The sequence below is a fragment of the Actinia tenebrosa genome, unplaced genomic scaffold, assembly GCF_029948245.1.
Source record: "Actinia tenebrosa isolate PJP-AT-01 unplaced genomic scaffold, QUT_ActTen_1.0 PGA_scaffold10__47_contigs__length_13832649, whole genome shotgun sequence".
Classification (NCBI taxonomy): domain Eukaryota; kingdom Metazoa; phylum Cnidaria; class Anthozoa; order Actiniaria; family Actiniidae; genus Actinia; species Actinia tenebrosa.
The window spans coordinates 6,786,563-6,810,734 of NW_028292570.1; the positions used below are offsets into that span (position 1 = coordinate 6,786,563).

Consider the following 24,172-nt stretch of genomic DNA (forward strand, 5'->3'; position numbering starts at 1 on the left):
GGTGTCCTGGAATTTACAGAGGCAGGGAACATGCGTCCACCATCAAGAAAGACTATTGTTGAATGGGTACTGAACGCTGGGTCAAAACTTTCTAAAGAAGTGAAAACGAAGTCATTTAAGGCCTGTGCTCTCAATATCGCAGTAGATGGTTTTGAAGATAATGTTATTCATTGCTTCAAGAAAGGCCAATGGTACGAGGGAGGATTGGAGCAACTCAAGACGCAGCTTTCTGTGTTGGACGAAAACAAACGCCCAGACCCTTTTAGTGACATTACGGACTCAGACATTGATGAAGCAAATGAAGAGAATGAATGCTTGATTGACCAGGACAATTCCGATGTTGACATTGAATCAATTTTCGTTACGAAAATGTAATAGACGCCGGTATATTCTTTTATTCAATATGTATATATATATATATTAGCTTTACCTAGGTCTTTTTTCTATTTAATTACTTCACTATATATTCATTTATTATTTTATTTGTTGAAGATGTAGAGCTACTCTGTAGATATGCTTCAATAAATCGTTATTATTATTATTATTATTAAATAAGGAAAAGAACTATAAACACGAGTCCATGAATTCACCGTCATAATTATTATTATTGAGCACGCACAAGTGTAATTAGATCTAACTTGAGTGTGAATAAAGTAAACAGCATTGGCGATTAAAAAATACAAGTGAAAACACAGTTGAATTAAAACATTGCATTGAAACCAGGCTTTGAGAACATTGAACCGAGGCTTATTATGCACATACAGGAAATCCATTTCATTGCAAGTATTCGATATTGAAACAACAGGAATCTCGAAGAACTCTGAGATCATCCAATTGTACTGTATTTCGTTGAATGGTCCTCCCTCTGACTAGTTCTCCAGTTATGCTATGCCATCTGGCTCAATTAGCACAAGTGCCTCCAATATACACAACATATTAGTTGGAAACGAATTCATTTCATTTTTTTAAAACATTTTTACCACAGTTGTAAATGTTCTCGCGCGCTGATTGGTTAAAAAACGTCGTAAATAAGAGACCATACCAATAAATGGCGTCATGCAAGTTTTGTCACTTTGTAAAAACTTTGTTTGTCGAGAAGTTTTAACCACCAAGGAGGATATGGAGACACAAACGACACATACTGGTGTCTCAAGCTCTACATCTCAAAGCTAAACCCTCTGCAAGAAGCCTTTTCAAAAAGCCTAAGCAACTCAAAAATGCCTCAAACCCAGTATGGTATGAAAACAAGCCACTTGGTGTCAACAGTCTGGCAGGAATGATGAAAAATATCCCCATTGGTGCCAATTTGTCAAAGGCCTACACCAACCATAGCATACAAAGCACATCGATCACAGCGCTGTCACACTCAGGAGTTCCTTCGAAGCATATCATAGCCATTTCTGGCCTTAAGAGTGAGCAGAGTCTGGTAAGCTGCAATTCCAGACCATCCACAAGCCAAATAAAGTGATGTTCTGAGATTATTTCCAGCGCTGTTGGGTGTGAAATGGAATTGTCCGGCTACCAAACGGATTAGTTATAGACCCACTAGGCTTGCGCCTCATGAGTCAATAACATTTTGACCAACGTTGGACATCAGATCGTGGTAAATAAAAGGACATACCACGCTAAACCATCGTAAATTTGTTAAATCGATAACTAGCATGACAATGGACAAAATTCGTTTTTTTAATCCTAGAAATTTTAAAATGGTCGAAAGTGATTCACATTTGGCCTAAATTTTTTTTTATAATTTTAAAGTTTTTTTTAAAAAGTCACATCTCTCAAGGAGACACCTCCATTAATCTGAGCAAAAGAAAAAACGCTTCAGTATGTTATCCAATCAGTAATAGGCCACTGTTTTTAAGTAATGAAGATGATGTGACAACATGTAGTTCTCTCAAAAGAAGTCCTGTTAGAAACCAAGGTAAGTGTAAATATACATAGAGTATACAAAACTAATATTATGGAACTTTAAAATTGCATTTTTATCATTTATACTTTATGACGTCAGATTCAAAAGACCATACACCTTTGTCATAATGGCAGATAATGGCATATTAGATGATCAGGGACTGGTGACTAGTCACACGAGATGAGAAAAGCCTCGCTTCATAACTATCATGGCGTCTTCTTCTACAAACTGAACGGATATCTTAACTGAAAAGGATATTCCTGGGGCTCCCCTCGAAGTAAGAAATATAACAGAATTAAAGATTGCCGATCTGAAATTTTGGTTGAAGTGTCGAGGGGATCGAGCAAAAGGTTTAAAAACAAAAGCTGAGCTTGTTAAAAGGTAAGACGGAAACAACACCGCTCGAAGTATGTTGTGAATGAAGACGAAGCTGAACGACGCATTCCTGTGAAATTCCCTGAAAATAATTGGCGAACATGTCTCCAAAAAATGACGATGTTCACTCGAGCAGAGATGAACAACCATGTTACCAGGTCAGGCAAGAACATCGCAAACAAAAAATCTAACAGTGTTCCCACTAGCTTCAGAAAAACGCCACCTTTCTTGGAGGACGAATACCTTCATAATATCGAAACAAATGATGATCAACGATGTTTTTATGTGAAGGCTAAATGCTATCACAGTTTTAGAAAGAATGATCCTCAACATGACCTAAAAGTGGCGCTCTGTATCATTACTGGTGTTGTCTTAAAGGCCTTGAGTTTGTGTGTAGCTGGTACAGTAGGATACTGCAACCACATACTCGCTCTAATGTTAAAATTATGCAAATTTATTGTGCATGATTACAAATCCACTCGAGATTTATGCTATGAAAGTTACCAAACTCCCACACTGGCATGCACATCAGAGCTTCAAAATTGGCATAAAAAAAAAAAAAGGTGGAGGATCCAATATAGTACCAGAACCGATTATGAATGTCCAAGTTAATAAGACGAAAGTGGAAGACAGGGAAACTAACAGCAAAAGAGGAGGAATCAAATCACTGCTCTTCGAAGCAAGGATAAATCCAATCCCAAATCAAGACAAAGAAAACAAACTGAGAATGAGGTTAAAATAACTATTTCCAGACATTGGCTTTTCACAAATGCCTGGGGACAGACTACAATAATTTAGTGGACACGAAAAATGGGAAATGCCCTGCTGGTTCTATTCTTTCTTACCGGCTGTCATTTACAGAATCTAACTTCTCAGCACATCTAGATATAAGCGCCATACCCCGTGTTAACTCCAATGCACAGTTGCAAAATATTGATAGCTATCCCCGGTTTCCATTAGTGGAAGAGCACCCTATGAATGCCCCAGATTTAAATGAATCTGAACAATCACTCCTTGACTTTCTTTTTGTGGATGAAAATGAGATGTCTCATATTGAACAAATAACAAGAAACCAGTCAGAATGTAATGAGTGGAAAAGACAAAGAAAGTACCGCTTTACGGCTTCCTACTTTGATTTGATAAGGAGACGTAAAAGGAACCATGACACTTTTACTAAGAACATTATACATCCCCCAGCACTTGCCAGCAAGTACGTTGAACATGAAAAGAAGTTTCAGTCAGTAGCCCTGATGGAATATCAGACATAAATGAAATCAAAGAAAATGCCGTCACTGTTATTCCTTCAGGATTTGTTGTGTCGAAATCACATCCTGTTCTTGGTGCCTCTCCTGATGGAAAAATTGTTGACACTGGATGTTCTGACTGTTGGGCTGGCTGAGGTGAAATGTCCTTGGACTAAAGCAAATGTCACACCTCAAGATGCCTGTTCGAGTGAGAACATTTGCAAACTTAAACCGAATCATGCATACTATGCACAGGTACAAGGACAGATGGGAATAACTGGGGCTCAATGGTGTGCCTTTATTGTCTACATGAAGAAGGGTATTTAAGTTCAGAGAGTGCCTTTTGATGTAGAATTCTGGAAACAAATTTAGAAATGAACTGACTGCATGCTATTTTCAACATTTCCTCAAGTATGTGGCTAAAAATTTTACCTCCGACAACTACTGAAGTTGATAAACATGACTAGTTATGTGAGTTTTCAGTATATGATGTCTTTTTAATTTTAAATTCCTACATTCTCATAAATGTCTTTAATAATAAATAGACAGTGCCTTTTGATGTAGAATTCTGGAAACAAACTTAGAGATGAACTGACTGCATGCTATTTTCAACATTTCATCAAGTATGCAGCTGAAGATTTTACCTCCAGGACAACTAGTGAAGTTAATAAACATGTGAGTTTTCAGTATTTGATGCCTTTTTAATTTTAAATTCCTACATTCTCATAAATGTCTTTAATAATAAATAGTTTGAAATAGTTTATTATGTAAATATAAACTTTAACAAGATTATGGATATATAATAGACCCCTTGCAGCCCATCAGAATGCAACTGAATTTGGGAGGGCAAAACAATAGGTTCCAAATCTCAGGAGATTAAAATGTTGTTTTTCCCTCCAAATTGGCCAATAAATAAATAATTTTCATCTTAAGTATTTACTAGAATCAAAGAAATTATGCATTGTGGTGAAATAATTCATAATCATACTTCAGATCTGTAATTAACTTATATGCTGATAATTTTAAATATCAATTGGATTGATTGAAGAGAGTAATGGTACTAAACTGTGAAACAAAATCTAATACTCAATGTCTAGCGGTATTAGACTAGTATTTATCTCACGGGTTAAGCACTATCACTCTAAATCTATATGGTTCAATGATAATAATAAACTTTTATTAATTAAATACATGTAGGGTAGCCCCTTCAGTGTGTATATACATACTGCTTTCAATGGGGGCCCTAAATTAATAAGATAAATGTAATTTTAAGATTGCATATTATAAAAATCATAGGAAAAATACTAAAATAGTTACTTAAGAGCTGCAGGATTTTGAATAAATACATTGTTTAATGTACATTATGAAAATGTAGTTATTTCATTCCAAAGTGTCCTTGCAGGTGTCATTACGTGCTGATTATGCAAGTATTAAGCTGAAATTATACAAGATTGTGCATTACAGAGAATAGCACATATTGCCCACATCTGATTGACAAGCCCTAACTGGTTTAGAGGAATTACCCCATCCCATATATGAACATTTTTTATTTTGTTTATAGACCTTTCAACATGAATCCTTAAGCTAGCAATTTCCTGTGTTCGAATCACATCTTCCGCTGCCATTTGGCTAGAACCACCAAAGAGAGGGGTGAGGTTTTCGCTTACTCCTAAAGGTAACAGTTCCTCGACTGTAAACCCTTTGTCAGCCATTCTTGAATCTTTGTCATTGAAGGGCAAATCTAAAAATCCACTACGAAAAACAATTTCTCTATCAGAAATTGATCCTGTGTAAAGGGAACTTACAAAAGTCACAGCACCACGAGGGGGAGATTCCAATTAAACCTTTGAGGGTCGTATGGTGTTTGTAGCTACTGAAAAGCTCCCCATTCAGTTGAAGGCTGCTGGGCATTTGACACCTTACCTCAGTGCAATGGTATTTTCCTTTAAAATCTTCTGGCATTGTATCATCTATTACCTCTCTCGAAGGCCAAATGTTAATTTGACCAAGCTTCAAGTACATGAAATTTATCCATGATATAAGTATCCGACTTACTGTTGATGTAGATACATGGAATAGGTGACCAAGATGCTCTTCAGCAATACTTTGTATCAATCGACACATAGCAAGAAAATATTCATCAATTGGTCTTAGAAGTCTTGATCTTCCTCTCTTGTTTTCATTGATTTCCTCCTCTTGATTATACACATTTGGTAAAACATCAGAAGTGGCGCTTTTATAGTATCTGATATTTTCTCCTTTATCACCAGGTATGTAAATATTTCCATAAAAACGTCGTAGTTAGGAAACCCTGTGTAAAATGCTATAGAAGATTGTTTGTGACTGAATCTTTCGACTGAAAAAAGCTTACTTTTCAGAACATCTTTTTGCTTTGAAATCTGCTCTATCTCAGTTTCCAGATGTTTGATTTTTGTTTCTTAGTCTTTCACCAATTGCAACACATTCTCAAAATCAGTCTGGGTTTCAAAATCTCTCACAAGTCTTCCTTCACGTCCTCTGCAGATTCTTTAACAATATCATCCCCATCTTCCTCAGCGTTATTTGAAGCACTGCACGAAGGAAAATCGAAAGATCTTAGCGATGGTGATTTACGTTTTCTTGGTGAGTTACGCCAGGGAAACACCGAAGGCACTACTCCGGGTTTCAAGCATATCTTGCCAGCAAGTGCTCTCTTAAGGTCTTCCTCCTTGAAATGCCTTGAACAAACGTTCGTTGAAGAAACTTTTTGAAAAGATTTACCTTATTCACGACGCATAGCGTGAACCCAAAGCTTTCTGATATTCTTGTCTTTGGGGAAGATAAAGTAAGAGATCTTACTGTTATTGTCATCTCGATAGCCTTTCATGGTGCAGAACGGAACACAACAGGGAGTTGGCATTGTTCATGTTTGAATTATACTTTGAAATTGAAGTTATATCATAAAAAAAAGTATTTCAAAATAATAAAATCGCTCAAAAACCTTGAGGCCAAAAAAATTAGGCCTTTGTGGCCTCGACTCCGTGCCCTAGTCACCAGTCTCAAATCGACCGCCGCCATTATGACAAAGGTGTATTGGTTAATTACCCTATTTCACTATGACGTCACACCAAAACAATCTATTGTTTAAACGCAAAGGATCATGGTCGTCGGAGGGGGTCAAATCAACGCAAATTCACCGAAAATTGTTCTAAAACCCGTATCAATCCACGAAGAATAGCCAGTAAACGCTCAGAATATTTTTTAGTATATACTAACACATATTATATCTGAAAACCAGGCCATTTTAGATTAAACTGTTTCGCTAGGAGCAAATTTTGTTGAATTTTCAATTGGATTTGGCGATTCTATCCCCCCACATAAACAAGCAGTGACGTCATAGTGAAATAGGGCAATTCCACTTAACCAGTCTCCTGTGAAAAAGCACCACGGTTTTTTGAGGACTGGCAATTGTCAAGTTTATTGATGTTGCAAAAACAGGCCCGTTTTAAGCCTCCAGTCAAACAAAATGACCTTCATTTTGTCCTGGGTATACAAAAGGTCAGACCTTTAATTGTATAAGTTTTTTCGGTTTCATTTTTTACTGTATTTTGACGATAAATCAACACTAATAGCACAATGGCCTGAACTGTAGCACTTCAGGGAGAGTCCACTTCCCATTCTATCTTCTGATAGAACTGCTTAAGAAAGAGGCAGACCTGGTTACTCTACAGATGAGGTTAGTGTCTGATCCAAAACTTAAGCCGGCTGCAGTGGAAAGAGTATAAAGTAGTTCAAATAAAAAGATTGTTTATGATTTGTGTATGAGAATATATATGAAATATATATCTGTACTGTGGTTGTAATTTATCGAATTGAGGTGATCCTCGCAGTATATGAAACAAATTATGCAGCTACAAATTGAAAGAGTCTTGAACGGGATTTGAACCCGTGCCCTGGAGATTCATGATTTGTTGAGAGTGTATTTTCATTTGTATGGTCCAGTACGTGAACATTAGTGTGTTTAATGTTTTTTTAAAAAAACCCGTGAATGAAAACATATTGAAGTAATACTCTTAACAGTTGATTTTACTTTTTTCTTCTATATGTTTTCTATTTGTTTGTATAATTAAAAAACTATCAAACTATTGAAGTCTTGCTTTATCGCAGCTTTATTACATTTAAAAAATATTGCATAGGATTAAGCTTATCTTATGGTACTTATTACCATAGTAGTATTTGATGTAAACTTTCCTTTACGAATTAACAAAAAAAATATTTCTGATAAAAACATAATGGTCATAATGTCAGTTACAGCAAGGCTTTGATCCTATTGTCGGCATGTTATTTTTCATTCAATTTACAGTATGCTAGTGATCAGAGTCATCCCACAGATCACTCAGATCAAATACTTCAAGGAGAAGACCACTGCAACGAGTATTACAACATTTAAGTGAAGATGAAAACGAAAGTTGAAAGTCGTTAATAAAAGATTTAGTGAAACTGAAAAAACAATTTTAACCCCTGCCCGGTTCAGTTGGTAAGAGCGTCGGTCTGCGACATCTGCATCCCACAGATCACTCAGATCAAACTTTATCACCATGTCCTTCCAATTTGTCATGACTTAATGGAGGAGCCAGACAATGAAGAACAACAGTTTCCCAACAGGGGATTCTGGAGAGCTCGTGGATGCTCACTTCTTTGTGAACAAGAGGACACTACTAATGTTTGTAGTGCTTGCTCAGAATATTTGATTTCTGCCAATGCTTCGAGGAAAGGAAAAGAAAATAGGTTGTTGAAACCTGCACATGTGAAGGCGCCTATATCTAAAACAGACCCTGAAAGAGTAAAATTGACATTGCAGAAACAGAGGCTGAAATGTGCAGAACTTGAAAGAGAACTCAATGAAATGAGAGCAGAGATATTGAAATCAAATGTTGAGGTTGATCACAAATTAAGTGATGACTTTACAAAAATCCTAGGTTCAAGTGCCAAAATTACTCCTTTTATGAACTTGTTTTGGCAAGAGCAGCAAAAGTTGTTGTCAAAGAGCCCAACAGGAGTACGTTACCATCCGATGATGATTAGGTTTTGTCTTTCCTTGGCAGCCAAGTCTCCTTCTTGTTATGAAGAATTGCAAAACAACGCTTAAAAGATTATCGCAATGCCATAAAGCCAAAAAGAGGCTTTCAAAAGGAAGTCATTGGAGAACTGAAGACGGAGACAAACAGTTACTTTGACGTTCAGCGATATGTGGTGCTGCTTTTCGATGAAATGAAGGTGATGGCAAACCTTGTTCTAGACAAGAAAACTTGTGACCTCATTGGCTTCACAGACCTTGGAGATCCAGAACTGAAATTTGGAGTGCTAGAGAAGGTTAACATGATTGCTACACATGCACTAGCATTCCTTGTCAGAGGAATGTGCACAGAGCTCAAGTTTGGTCTGGATCACTTTGCTACTACTGGTGTAACTTCAGCCCAACTTATGCCCCTGTTTTGGGAAGCGGTTTGTATTTTAGAAACATTCTTCAGTTTGTGGGTAATTGCAGCCACTTCAGATGGTGCTTCATCCAACAGACGATTCTACTGTCTGCACAAGCCGCTGGATGTGAATGCTGAGGGAGATTTGTGCTATCGCACAATTAACTTGTATGCTCCTCATCGATATATATTCTTTATTTCTGATGCCCCACACCTGTCTTCGAAGCTCAAGCTCTGGAAGCTGCACCAGGTACATGTGGAACAATGGCCTGTATGTGCTATGGCAGCACATAACTGAGATGTTTTACCAGGATCTTGATAATGGCTTAAAGCTTCTTCCAAGGCTGACTTATGAGCATATAAACCTCAATGCTTATTCAGTTATGCAGGCCAACCTTGCTGCACAAGTTTTAAGTCCGTCAGTAGCATCTGTGTTGAAGGCATTTGGGCTTCCAGAGGCAGCAGCTACTGCCAAACTTTGTGAAATGGTAGACAATGTCTTTGATTGTCTGAATGTCTGAAGTACCAAAGAACATGCGAGTAAGCGCAAGCCATACCTTGCTCCCTATACATCAGTGGATGATAGAAGGTATGCTTATGTTATGTAGAGTAGTTTTACTAGAGTGATTTTACTGTGCCCATGAAATGAAATTGTAATACTATTATTAGTTACTAATAGCCAAATTAAAAACCAACAACAACAACAAAAGCAAACAATAGATTTGATGTTAACTATGTATTACTAGTAGTATTCTTCCACTGGCAAAGTAAAATCACTCCAAACCTGTGCAACAAAACAAAAACTAATACACCTTGTTTCTGAAACACCATCCAAAAAAGAAAAAAAGAAAATAGTTTGTTCTAAAAAGAATTCAACCAAACATATCTTTTATGATTTAATCTCTCCCTGAAGAGTTTATAATTATCATTTGAATCGAGTTATTTAAGCACAGCAAGCATAAAATATTAGTACTATATCCTCGTGCTTTGTAAAGTTATAAAGCTGATAATTGTATTTGAAGTTTCACATATTTTTTTGCCTACATTTCATTACAGGTTCTAATTTTTAATAGAATTTTTGGATTATCTACAACAGTGGAAAGAAAGTACCAACACCAGGCAAGGAAACTTCACCCAGAATGCCAGAGCACGTATGTTTCTCTCCTGGCAGACATACGAAGGCTTCAGAATAACAGTTAATTCTGTTATTGAGGCTACGAAATTCCTTCTGCAAGAAGGAATGGAAATTGTTTTGACTGAGTGTTTCTGTCAAGACCCAGTCGAAGAGTACTTTGGGAAACAGTGCAAAATTGGAAGGCGTAGTGATAATCCAGACATTCGCATGTTTGGTTATAACAGCAACACGATTAGAATCCAGAGTGGGAACACAAGGGGGAGAAAAGACAAGCACAGAGAATGGGAGCAGATCACAGATGACAAATTGCCATGCCGAAAGAAAAGTAAACGTAGTTAATTTACAATACAGTACAATAGAGATCATTGTTGTGCTAGATAGTACTTGTCAATAAAGGGTTTTTTTTTTGGTGGGGGAGGAAATTGCTCTTAAAAAATTCAATCAATTGAACACATTCAAAAGTCCTTTAGCTTTAATTGTTTTATATTTTCAATTGTAAAAGAAGAAGACAGTCTTAATGTTGGGTAAATTGTAGCTTCAACAATAATGTGAGTTTTCTCAGACCTTGAACTGAATGATAAATGTTGTTTACAATAACTAAAACAGGGTATTAGACCTCATAATCATGATTTTTTAAAGTCTACGACTAGATCACACATTAATTCCTAGAAACTGTTTCATAGTCTTAGGAAAATTGCTCCATTTATCGTTATACTAATGTAGATACTCCCACAGATTCCATTTGAAAAATAATAATGTATGTATTGTCAGATAACTCTACATATTTCAAAAGAATGAAATGTGGGTAACACCATCTGCGAATTTTCTATGAATTGTCTATTATTTCATACAAAATAATATTTATGGTCTTTCCATAAATATTTTAAGATGCTAGTAGTGTAAACTGATATCAATCGATATGATATATTGATAGCTTTGTCCTGCTAGAAAATAGTTTACTATAGTACAAGTAATAGTGGTTTTTGTATGAGTTGGAAACATGATGTTGACTTTTGGAATGTCATAACATTGAAGCACCTTAAAGCTGTCAAAAAAAGGAAAGCCAGCCTCCTACAAAAGATCCTCTAGCTTCAGTTATTGAATTACAGAAATCGTACCTGTATGGTTTCATACGTGAAATAACTTGCAACGACTTGCCAACAATAATGCTGTTCACAGACCAACAGATAGACAACATCACAAAATTCTGTTGCACAAAGAAAGGTCAGATATCAGAATTAGGAACTGACTTGACTATTATACTTGGACCTTTTTATCTTCTTGTGACAACATACAAGAACACTATTCTGCAGGTGAAAGGTAGCTCACATTCACCGGTTTTTCTTGGGCCAACAATGATCTACCTGGCAAAAAATCAGTCAACATATCTATCACTTATTCATTGCTTGATTAGAGAAGTACCAGGCTTGCCCAAAAGAGTTTCAGCAGCTAAAGCAGAACTTCACTATTACTCTTTGCGACTGACATGCAAATTTGGTGGGAGAGAAGTGGAGTCAAAGAAGAGGCAGCGAGCAACAACCTCATTCAGACAGGGATGTGGATTTGAAGCTAATTTTGCCTTATCAAAGGATGGAAATCATCTTGAAGTGCAAAGAGTGTGTGCAGAATATAACCACAAACTAAGGAAAGAGTTCTATGAGCGCCTTCTGCGTCAATGAGCCACTAGAGATCCAAACGTAGTAAAAGAGGTGACGGAAGCGATAAAGCTGCAAGTTAACCCTAAGTTATATAAAGTGCACCTACACCCTATTTTTTTCCGATCTGGAGTAAAACTTTAAGGCACAAAAAGCAGATTTTTGAAAAAACTTTTTAGATTCATCAAAACGGGAATTTTTGTTACTCTGTCCAAGATTGGAAAATAGACCATTTTAGCCGAAGTAAGTGAACCATGGCCGTAATTACAGAGGAGATTGGGGCGAGCGGCGTGTGACGTCACCACTGGCCAACACAACCAAAGATTACCACAGATTCTATACAGATTTTTGTAGACTATTCGCTTGCTTTTATCAAATTTCTTAAATACGTTTTATTTCCAAACGCTAAAATGCCCAACAAATGTGTAGTTTGGGGATGTAGCAACATTCCAAATATTCCTGAAGGGATTGCCCTTCATAGTATTCCGTATTTTAATGATGAAAGACCCGAGGCCAAGAAGCGAAGGACTAGATGGATAAAGTTTGTAAAGGTGAAGGGAGCCTACAAGGAACTCGTGCATATGTTCTGTGCATTTTAGAGTAGAATCATTTGAGCGATGATTTACAACTCTTGCTACCTTAGGAAAACCGGCCATCCCTCGACTGAAATGAGACAGTTTTGGAGTGAATGTTTACCCCACGCTACATGATGGACGGCATGACAGAATGGGGCACAGTGCAAAATATGGTGCATATACCATGTTTTGTTGCACTGTCCCCATGATTATACATTTTGCATTAATTCAGGTGAGACATGAACTTTATCAGTAGGACTCTCTTTTGAACCATCTATAAGAAAAATAGCAGTTAATATCAATTACTGCCATCTTTATTTTTCATGAACCACAAATTTTGTTTCAGCAAACAAATATTTTTAATTTTTTATTTCATTGCTCGCAGAGGAACCAAGTGGGAAATAGTCCTGCAATGGAGTTTGAAGGCTTCAAACAATGCATGGAATACCTAATAGGATTGTGATTTTAACATTTATATCTGACCGACACACTGGTATTGCTTGTCATATGAAGAAGGTGTTGACAAACATTGTCCACTACTTTGATTTATGGCACCTTAAGAAAAGTGGGTTATGAGTGACTTCATTATTGCTTTGACTTGTATGCAAATGACCAATATACAGTATATGCAGAATAGTTAGTGTGATTACTATATCCAGGGCGACTTGATAAACTAGAATTATTAGCCAATCATATGGTAGCATTTAGTTCGAATTTCTTACCGGTCAATTTTATACAATTGGCCACGGTTTTATTAGCCGCACTGTAATATTAAACCTGTCTGTGATTTATTATTATGAAACCATTATTGCAATGAGTAGATGTAGAGCATACTTGCCCTGACGCATGAAAAGTTTATATATTATCCTTAAGCAAGATGACGTTTTACCCCCCGTTACTAGACTATAGTCCTTTTCACATTGCTTTTGTTCTTTAACTATGACTATTGTTCCTGTATTTTCTAAGGAATCAAAAGTTTTAATATGAAACAATTTAAAAAACTATTATGGTATAGAGTCGGGGGTAAAACGTCATCTTGCTTCAGGCTTATTAGAGTTGAATATATGTGCACTGCCACTATACATGTAGATTAATTTTATGCATTTTAGAAATCAGGAAAGTCCTCACAAAAATTTCTAAAGAAAAGCATTATGAAGAAGTAAAGGAGTGGATAAAGCCCTGTGAGATGCATCTGTACTGGAGTGCCACACCTACTTCAAATGGTTCTGGTACTGTGATCTGGGCAAAGTTTAAATCTTTTCTCAGTCACATAGTGAATGTTCACAATAGCCTAGATGATCCAATTTTTAACAAGTGCAATCATGGGATACTTCAACCCAGACGTTGGTTATCTAAAGGTACATTTTGCATAATGTAATCTATTTGGCTTTAAGTTTCATAAAATCCAAACTAAACTATTGTCACCCTGTGTAAAGTTCTCACCCAAGAAGTAAGCAGGAGTGTAAGATTATTAATCTCAAAATTTAAAACACTTTCTAAGTTACCTTTTTTTCTCTGTCTGTAGGGTCAGAGGTGTATGAAAGAATTTGTAAAGCCTTGACAAAAGATTATCTGAGAAAGGGTATTCAGCAAGCTTCCCCTTGGGTGCAGACCAGTTGCTTGGAAGGATTCCATTCCCTCGTCAATCAGTTTGCTCCCAAAATTATTGCATATTCATATGTTGGAATGTATTGCCGGTTTGTATTTAGAATTTTGGCGAGAAACCTGATTGATAAATAAGATCACCAAATTTGGGTTTTATATGTAAAAAAATTGGAATAGGACGCCCCCCCCCCCCCCCCCAAAAAAAGATTGCTTTCTAGGGACACGAAAATATCTTTGGAATAAAGAGAGTTTGAAAAACATATATGCCATAGGATTCAGTTTTAGATAACTTGGTAAGGTATTGGGTTGGGAGTCCAATGAACCCCAAAATGAAATGACTAAGGTAAAACCCTGTCAAAACTTAACCGAATGCGTTTAAAATGTGGATATTTTCTTTTCAGACACATTCTTGCTGCTATACATTTCAACCTTAATCTTCGGAGAGAGGTAGAAACAACGGGAGGCAACAACAGACAAAAGGTGGTGTATCCAAAGTTCAAAAATGGAGAAGCCACGATAAGGGATGTCCGAGTTAAACCAGACTATGGTAGGCTATGTGTTGGGCTTCAATGGTTACATTTTTGTCACTATCATAATTTTAGCCTCAATTTTTATTATAGGTTACGTGGAAGAAATTTTCCAGACGTTCATGAATTCATCAAAAGAAGACTTGACTGCTAACCAAGATGAATTAAGACGGATGACTCCAGCACCAATAAATTCAATGCTGGAGAAGCAGCCAAGAGAGGAGGCTATTCAAAAGCACTTGCAAAGGAAAAGCATTGTGGTTGAGGATGTTCTCCCTACTTGTGCAGGTACTTTTTACATCTTAGCTAAATTTATTAATCTTATATTACTTATACATTTTTAATATTTTTTCTTTAGATGTCCCTGAACAAAACCAACCAACAAATAGAGCACATGCCAAGAGAACCCCACATTGCAGCCTATGCAAAAATCCTATGAAAGGACACAAGAATGTCATTGACTGTCCAAAAAACCAAAGAAGTTAAAAAAAAAAACATCAACTATTAAAACACTAAATTGTTTCATCTACAAATTTGTATTAAATACTTTTTAATTTTATATCGTCATTGTGCAGTCAAACTAAAGGCTCAAGATCCATTTCAAACCCACTGTGTAGTTCATCTTCAGAAATTCTGAAGCATTTTCTGATGCGTGTGTAAGCACAGGCTGGTAGTGGAATTCGTCTCTTGTATCCCAAATACCCATGCACTAGTCTTGTGAACTCCCTATATGCAATGCTACGAAGGAAGCTGGAATGTCAATAACCGCCACCCAGTTAGCTCAGTTGGTAAGAGCGTCGGTCTGTTGTGCAGGAGGTCGTGGTTCAAGCCTCGGCCGGACCAACACTCAGGGTCTTAAAATAACTGAGGAGAAGGTGCTGCCTTTGTAATAATATCTTCAAATGGTTAGACCTTCAAGTCTTCTCGGACAAGGACTTTAAACCGTAGGCCCTGTCTCCTAACCCTTCCTAACCTACAGTAAAAATGGGGGACATAAAACAACTACTGAGGACGTAAAAAGAAACCCTGGCAGTTACCACCCTCAGTGCCTCCACTTCATACTAACCATCTCTCGTGCTTGTAAATTGCATAAAGCAATCTGTCATTCACAACTCCATGTAAAGCGCCTTTGATTATATCCACATATTAAAGGGCGCTATATAAATCATAAATCATAATCATATAATCATAATGAAACAGTTTAGTGTGTGATAACAACAAAATTATGATCAATAACTAATGAATATAAAATAGGTTGATTTATTAAGGTAATTTCATGAGCTTGGGGGTTCACTGCAAAAGTTATCATATCCCATGCAATCCTTGGAAATAATGGAAGATAATATAGGTAAGTTGTAGTGCTTGGGAACGAGGTTATTCCGGGCGAAAGCCCTTGGAATTAAATTCGGAAAAATTAATTTCCGACCTCGCTGGGATCCGAACCCACGACCTTCGGAATTGTACTACCGATGCTCTACCAGCTGAGCTAGAGGTCAGACTGAGGGCAGGCCGGGGTGAAATAGATGTTAGGTCGCGGTAATTATGATGCAAAGATGAGAGTATGTGGACCGCGTGGCACTAATGAAATAGTAGAAGATAATATAGGTAAGTTGTAGTGCTTGGGAACGAGGTTAATTCCAAGGGCTTTCGCCCGGAATAACCTTGTTCCCAAGCACTACAACTTACCTATATTATCTTCTACTATTTCATTAGTGCCACGCGGTCCACATACTCTCATCTTTGCATCATAATTACCGCGACCTAACATCTATTTCACCCCGGCCTGCTCTCAGTCTGACCTCTAGCTCAGCTGGTAGAGCATCGGTAGTACAATTCCGAAGGTCGTGGGTTCGAATCCCAGCGAGGTCGGAAATTAATTTTTCCGAATTTAATTCCAAGGGCTTTCGCCCGGAATAACCTCGTTCCCAAGCATTACAACTTACCTATATTATCTTCTACTATTTCATTAGTGCCACGCGGTCCACATACTCTCATCTTTGCATCATAATTACCGCGACCTAACATCTATTTCACCCCGGCCTGCTCTCAGTCTGACCTCTAGCTCAGCTGGTAGAGCATCGGTAGTACAATTCCGAAGGTCGTGGGTTCGGATCCCAGCGAGGTCGGAAATTAATTTTTCCGAATTTAATTCCAAGGGCTTTCGCCCGGAATAACCTCGTTCCCAAGCACTACAACTTACCTATATTATCTTCTACTATTTCATTAGTGCCACGCGGTCCACATACCCTCATCCTTGGAAATAATGTCGAGAAGGACAAACTGCTTTATAAAAATATTTTTGGCATCTTTAACTTTTTATTGATGAGGTTTTTCATAATTTCTTTGGTTAAAGTATAATGTGTACATAAAGAAGCCACACATTCAGCTTACCTTTCCTCTGATCCTGATTGTTGATATCTTTTCCGATCTCTGGTTTTGTACTTATCAGCTGCTAGCTTAAGACTCCATTTTTGGAGACATACTGCTGAGAAGCCAGGATGTTCGGTTATGCAGTTCAGCTCAGCATTCTCATCAAGGTCTTGAAGTACTTCTTGAAAATGGAGAGCTTCGTCGCATCCATCGAGTTCTTTGCAGCAATAGCATTCGCTTATATTTACTAGTATCTCAGTAGAGCAATTGCCACACTTGCACCTTCAAAACAAACAGTAAAAAGACGAATGTTCAATATACACGTAACAAGAGACTGTAAAGCTTACAAAAGTCGCAATCTTGGTTGTGTCATCCTCGAGCTCATTCAAAAACATTGTGCGGTTTGGCGAAACCGCTCTGGCATTATAGATTCATGGTGCGCTTTTACGTTTCAATAGCACAGAAAACTCACCATTCGCTTACTACACTAATGGCAGTCAATCGTTTGTGAAGCATTTCCTCAATCTTGGCATTTTCTCATTCAGTATTTTCATACTGTCTCGTCCATTCTTCGTCTGCCAGTTGTTCTTCTGAATGATGCCCTTCGTACCACTCAGAGGTATCATCATTTCCTTCGACTGACAAATATTCTCCTGAATCGGACTGCTCAGAACAGTCAAAACATTCGTCCTCAACATCGTATTCATCTTGTAAGTCACTGGATGTCTCTAGATCAGAGTCATCAGAGTCCATCTTCACGAATTCGTCTTCAAAAAGCTCTTGTCTTTCAAAAGTACTCGATCTGTTTACTAACTTTCATGCACCAAGCAACAAGTCATGGCCTGGGGTGACGTCACACTCGGACCCAGACTCCCGCTTTGATTCTGCGGTAATGGACCACACATTTCGTATTTTTAAAACAATTTTCCGCATTCAATTTTCTTATCAAATGTGACCGAAATACCACAAAACAATTCCGTACAAACAGTTAAGAATGTAAAAAAATAGGGTGCAGGTGCACTTTAATGATCAAATTGAACGTGCCACAGGGAAAAAGGTCACCTTAAAGGATCTGTCGAACATCAAGCAAACTGCTTTTAGGGATTTGAAAACAAATGACCTTGCTGACGTAGTAGAATTTTTAGGTAAACAGCCTGGGTCTGTCACTGACATTATAACATATGCGGAAGATAATTTCAAAGGGTTATTTCACCAAGATAGTTATATGAAGGATATTTTTGAACAGTATCCAGAGATGCTCCTGGTTGACGCTACCTACAAACTTATCGAGTTACGTTTACCTGTGTATCTCCTACTTACTAGAGACGGCAATGGCCTTAGTGAGATAGTGGGTATGTTTATTCTCGCTGAAAAAACGAAAGAAGCGATAGGAGCTGCCGTAGAGTCGTTCAAGAAGCACGATCCTTCATGGGTAAAAACCAGAGTTATTATGTCAGATAAGGACTTCACAGAGCAAGAAACATTTGCGTCTTCTCTTCCTAGAGCGCAATTACTAATTTGCACATTTCATACATTGAGGTCTTTTAAGCGAGAGATCAATTGTGAGAAACTGGGAATAACGTCGGCAGAGCGACTGAGGGTACTAGAGATCCTATCTGCTGCAACACATGGAAAATCACCAGAATAGTATGATAAATCCATGGATGACCTGAGGAACACGAAAATCATGAGCGTCATAGATTATGTGATGGAGAACTGGCACCCAATAAAAGAGCAATGGGTCACCTGTTTTAAAGATAGAGTGCTTAACCTGGGAGAAGTTATGAACAATAGGCTCGAGTCTGCATTTGCAAAGATTAGGAGTGTTCGTACCAAATACACAAGTTTGCTTCAGTTTTGCAATGAATTCATGCTAGTTTTGAAATGTCTCAGAGAAGAGCGAAACCAGCGTTATGTCATGTCTATCACAAAAAAGTGGACTGAGCTGGAAAGCATCGAAAAAGACCTTGAGATTTTTTCTAAAAACCTGACGCCGTATGCATTCAAATTTGTGCAAGAACAATATCAACAATTAGAGAAAGTAAGAGTTATATCACAGAGGAACACCCGTGAATTTAGCGTTTCTGCGTCTGCAACCAATCAGACACATCACGCTACTACTGATACCTCACGTGACTGTGCTTTCTTTACAAGGATGTCCTTACCTTGTAAGCATATATTTAAGGTTCGAAAAGTTTTAAAGCTTTCACCTTACGCACAAAATATAATACATAAAAGATGGTCTATGGACATATATGAAACAGGAAATCGCCTTTACAAGGATGTGTCCTTTTCCAACGATCAAGACTACACAGAAATTGTTCAAATAGCTAAAGGGGAGAGCACTTCACAAAAGCCACTTTCACAAGCGTTGAAATTCCGGAAGGCTTTGATACACACCCAAGTTCTTGCATCACTTGCAAGTGAGGGGGGTATGAGTACATTCCATGACCGACTCCAAGTGTTAAAAGCTGTAATCGATCATTGGAAACACGGACACAAGGTTTCTGTACACTTACAAGAGAGTGGAAATACTAAAGATGCTCAAGAAATACCCCTAGATGTTGAAAACATGGGAATAGAACCAGAGGTTGAAAAAGACGCAAAACAAAAAGAAGCGGATGACGCAAAAGAAAAAGAAGAAACAGATGACGCTAAAACCCATGTGTTGGACGAAATAAATGACGGAGTTGCTGAGGGCGGGATAGAAAATGAGCTTCTTCACAGTTATGTAAGTGTTGATGACGACGTAGGTCCATACTTATCCTCTACAAAGATGCCACCGAAAAATTTAAAAAGGCGACGGCCCAAAGGAGCTGAAGTAACCGTGATTGGTCTCCCTGTAACAAAAAAACGGAAATGCAAAGATATGAAAAAGGCACTTACTTTCAGCAATCTCAGTCTGATTGACAAAGATCGATATATTCTGACATGTTTGACACCAGCCACAGCAGCAGGAGAGGCGCTAACAGGTATTCATCGTTTAGAGGAGCATGACGTTTTACCCATAGGAAATATATCTGATGCTGTAAGAGAGAAGGAGAGCATGGATATTCATAGAGTTGCCAAATATTTCACTAAAGGATCCTGGCTACTCGTCCTAAAAGCTATTGAAGAAAAAAACAAAGTTGGTTATCAATGTGCCGTTTGCACTAAAGTTATTGACGATGAACAGGAAGACAGCATTGAATGTGACAGGTGCCTACTTTGGTTACATTTTGCTTATACGTCTTTGAAAACCAAACCTAAAAACCGTAACTGGATCTGCACGCCATGCAAGGTGAAATACTCCAACTAGATCTCAATTGACAATGTAATTGCCAAAAAAAAAAAATTGGATAGATCAATCTTTGAAAGAGTGAAACAAAAGCAAACTTATGTTATTTGGAGAAGGAAGCAGAAGGGTTGAGAAAACTCATAAATGTGTGCCTGCAAATATTTTTCTTAATTGAGTGTTTGAAGACATAGACTGAATTGGCCGACACCCATTTCAGTTTATCATTTCGGTGTTGTAGTTTTGAGATATTCACAACCAAAAATAATGAAATGACAGAAAAATCAAATTCAAACTTATGGTTGCCATGCCAACAGTTTAAAAGATAATTGCACCTCCATGCAAAGAAACACTAAGTGATATCTCTTCTTTGTTATGACAACGTTTTATATCTGGGCAATTGAAAACACAGCTTTTATGTTGTGTTAATGTTGAGGTAATTTTATGTTCTTTTTAGAGACAAAATGGCCATTTTGAGGGGGATACCCTAACTCTCTCCTCCTCTCTCCAAGAAAGCAGACCACACCAATATTTTAGGGGAGTGAACACTGCTAAATGTTAGGGAAGTCAATAACTGTTTAATTTTGATCCAAATAGATCCAAACTGATGTTTGAGTGATCTTTAATAAAATCTGAAACTGCCGGTCATTTAGTCTCAAGACTTTAGTGACCCGCAGACTGTTTGATTGAGCGTGTCAAAAGTTACAACAAACAACAAACGCTCCAATTTTGACCCAAATACAATTTATACAATCTATTCGAGATAATATATTTTCATTACTTTTGAAACTCATTTTTGAATAATTTTTTTTTTCAAATTCGACTGCCAGCCATTTAGTCATTTGAGTTTGGTGACCGGCAGTGTGCATATGTGACGAAAAATATGCCACCTGCAAATCAAGCACGATTTTTTCGCCCTAGAACCAGAAATGCAAAATGCAGAATTTAGTTTGTATAACCTTTATTTTTTTTAAAAAGATTCAACTGCCGGCCATTTAGTCATTTGAGTTCGGTGACCGGCTGCTTATCATTTAGACACTTCGTTTCAAATTATGACAAAAGATCTAGCGAGCTATTAAATGAGCTTAAGTGGGATAGGCTAGATGTGCGACGACAGAAACAATCTGCCAAAATACAATAAGACATTAATCTTAAATGCAATCAGATGTTGGCATAGCAAAAACTTACAGGCAACTTTCTTTAGGTCCATGGAATATAGCCATTCCCATTTACAGAGCTTTGCTTTCCGCCATTGGTATCTTTTTATTATCAATTTTGGGTTTCCTGTGTTACATTTCATGTAAGGAGTTGATTGGGCTTCCTGTGGTAGTTGTTGACAAAATGGCGGCAAATCCTACGCTGATACGAAAAGCGTTTAAAATACATGTAATTATTTCCCAAAATTTGACAAGAATGTTATGACTATGATTTACAAGATAAAGAACTTATGTTTGCTTTGTACATGAAAGGCATGGAGATCGAGAATAACTGTTATGCACTGAGAAGGTAAAGATCGATGATTTTCATATTATGCACGTTCAAAATCTTTATCATCATTCAATATCGAGCAAAGCAGCAGTACATATATATATTCCTTTTCAAGCTGGTAGTATGGGGGGGGGGGGGGGGGGGTCCACGAATGGTGGCCAGATCCACGTCAGTGGTCAGCTTATGTTCCATCCCCTTTCTTTGCGACCGATGTTTTTTCGGTTGCGATGCCAAACAAAATCTCAATATCTTCTCAAAATTTCGTGGTATAAACTAATTAAGAAAGGCATATTTTACAAAGTATTGATCAAAATACATCAAATTAGTAGAATCTATCAAGTGCAAGCTTTTTCATACCTTCAAAACGGAGATTCTTTGGAATAAATCAGAGAAAACAACCCCTTCCTTTTCAACAAACGTGCAACGATGGAAGTAACGCTAAGCATCATGGGTAGGTATTTAATCTGCGCATGCGTATTCTGGAAGATGGAGCTGTGTCGTCACTCGAACCGTGTGTAAAACTAAAAGCAGTTCTATTAAGAAGATTTTTCTTGTTTTTTCTACCTGGTAGGATATGTTGTACAAAGTGAGGTGGAATTTAATTCATTGAAAGCATTTTTGGCTGTATTTCAGCGGTTTTTGTGAGCAGCTGGACGCGAAAATACGTCTCAAAAAAGTTTATAAAAAAGCTCTCCAGCCGCCATTTTGTTTGTCGTGTAAGATCTTCGGGTTGTGTAGTCAACCAAGTAATAGTTCTGAAGCATTCTGTGAAGATTTTACAGAGAATCAAGGCTCGACATGGAGTTCTGGCATATCCGTAAACTTGTTATTTGGAGAGAAATCAGTGCTGTAAATGGAAAAAAATCTTTGGACATGGTACCGGTTTATGGTCTTTACCGTCCAGACAATATTTTGAGGAAATATAAGGAACGTAAGTATAAAAACATTTTTTAACATTTATGAATTTAACTTATTTCTGTCGGATTCAAATTTTACGAAAATCAGGTTATTAGATCAGGGTTCCCGGGGGTCAGGGAAAAGTCAGGAAAAAACACAGTCAGGGAAAAGTCAAGTAATTTTCTATTTAGTCAGAGAAATTGTGATTTTCACCTAAAGTCAGGGAAAAGTCAGGGAATTTTGTTTGAAGTTAACCATGAGTATCTGTGTGATACTCATACTGTTTGCAATTTTCGAATAGACTGATAAATCTTTTCAAATAATGAAAAAAAATATTGAAGTATTTATGCACCAGTCATTTGACATCCCCCGCACCTCTCCCTGAGGTATACCCGGGGACTTCACTTTTTCCCTCAGGGAAAGGTAATGAAAGCCCCGCCCCATGGGGAAGAAAATAAAAGTGAAGTCCCTGTGTCATCTTTTGAGCAGTTTATTTTAAGGTCAACTGGATATTTTATATCTTTTGCGGCAGAAATGTGTTCGCTGACAAAGGTTTAGATTTAAGTGTACAATATTTATTCCATGTAGTACCAGCTTATTTGCTTCCCTTTTTGTTTGTCTTTTTCTTTATCTGTCTTTTTCTCTATCATAGAATAGTGAAAAGCCATTTTCTGATCGATGGCTTAAAAAAACATAATTATTAAATGCGATGAAAATCTTTGGTTGGGCTTTACAAATTTGCAACGTCCCTTGTGATTGGTTAGGTTTAGGGGTGGGGTTGGGGAAAGCTCATTGCTTTCTATTGTTCTACACATGTGTGCCCTCCAATAGGATCACATCTTGCAAATTTGTGAAGGACAACCCAAAATCTTACCATCTTCATCTCATCCATTATGACTACGTAAACTCACATGAGGAGCTCACTCTGTCCCAGTCCCCGGTCAGTCCCTGGGTTGCAGCCTAAGCTGTGAATTGAAGCTGCTTTACCCGACCACCATGGAACCAAATATATGCAAAAATGCGGTGAAATCCACGCTATGCCCCCGTGTATGCCTCGGGGGGGGGGGGGACGGGGGGTGCAGGGGATGTCAAATGACTGGTGCAATAGTATCATTTATGCAGGACAGTTTAATTACGTTGGGTATCCTGTGTAATATGATAAGAGCAGGGCCTAGGTAAAAGTTAGGCAGGTGGCCCATGCTTGCCCATGCGGCCCAACAAGTTCAGTGAAAACTGATATTTAGTCAGGGAAAAGTCAGTGAAAAATCAGGGAATTTTTATTTTCAAAATGGCTGGGAACCCTGTAGATTGCATTTCAATCTCTATTTAATACTTACGTCGCCATCAAGATTTACATATTGACTGAAAGGTTGATATAAAAAGGATTTGGACCAGAAAAAGACCATTCATTACTCTGCTAGAAGAGCCTCCTTTTACCTCCTCTACAGGCGAGAGAAGAAAAGAAGACTCGGCAGAATTCTATGGTGTGTAATTACTGCCAAAATTATGCATGAGTCAATTCCAACAGTGCCCATCCCCCCCAGGCATACCCCGGGCATTTGACCATAGTCCAGTTCTGCAGAGTGGGGTATTTGACGCTGAATATTTGCCCGAATGGGCAGAATTTTAAAAAACGAAAATGCCTAGGTTTTTTTA

The 24,172-nt window shown here is 37.7% G+C and overlaps 2 protein-coding genes and 3 pseudogenes across 5 annotated transcripts in view; 4 read left to right on the forward strand and 1 right to left on the reverse strand.

Moving 5' to 3' along the window:
• The window catches only part of LOC116290352 (uncharacterized), a 33,193-nt gene extending 11,149 nt beyond the window's left edge, over nt 1-22,044 (reverse strand). Inside the window, exons 1-3 of one of the 3 annotated variants that reach the window (XM_089026679.1) lie at nt 21,977-22,044; nt 21,320-21,490; nt 19,744-19,883 (exon numbers count right to left, since the gene is read on the reverse strand). The gene's annotated coding sequence lies outside the window, so the exon portion shown is untranslated. The remainder of the gene's footprint in view (nt 1-19,743; nt 19,884-21,319; nt 21,491-21,976) is intronic. The other 2 variants (XM_089026680.1, XM_089026681.1) reach the window with 2 other exon arrangements.
• LOC148912887 (uncharacterized) lies at nt 2,121-5,657 on the forward strand (annotated as a pseudogene).
• On the forward strand, nt 6,133-10,464 carry LOC148912888 (uncharacterized; annotated as a pseudogene).
• LOC148912889 (uncharacterized) lies at nt 12,513-14,445 on the forward strand (annotated as a pseudogene). Its single transcript, XR_016119159.1, has 4 exons — nt 12,513-12,587; nt 12,741-12,920; nt 13,465-13,713; nt 14,362-14,445. The product of XR_016119159.1 is annotated as an uncharacterized LOC148912889 (transcript).
• A 5-nt stretch (nt 22,045-22,049) lies between the features above and the next one.
• LOC116290377 (uncharacterized) overlaps nt 22,050-24,172 on the forward strand; it is a 29,103-nt gene continuing 26,980 nt past the window's right edge. Inside the window, exon 1 of the mRNA XM_031697406.2 lies at nt 22,050-22,550. Coding sequence (XP_031553266.2) covers nt 22,418-22,550 — 133 coding nt within the window. The 5' untranslated portion in view covers nt 22,050-22,417. The remainder of the gene's footprint in view (nt 22,551-24,172) is intronic.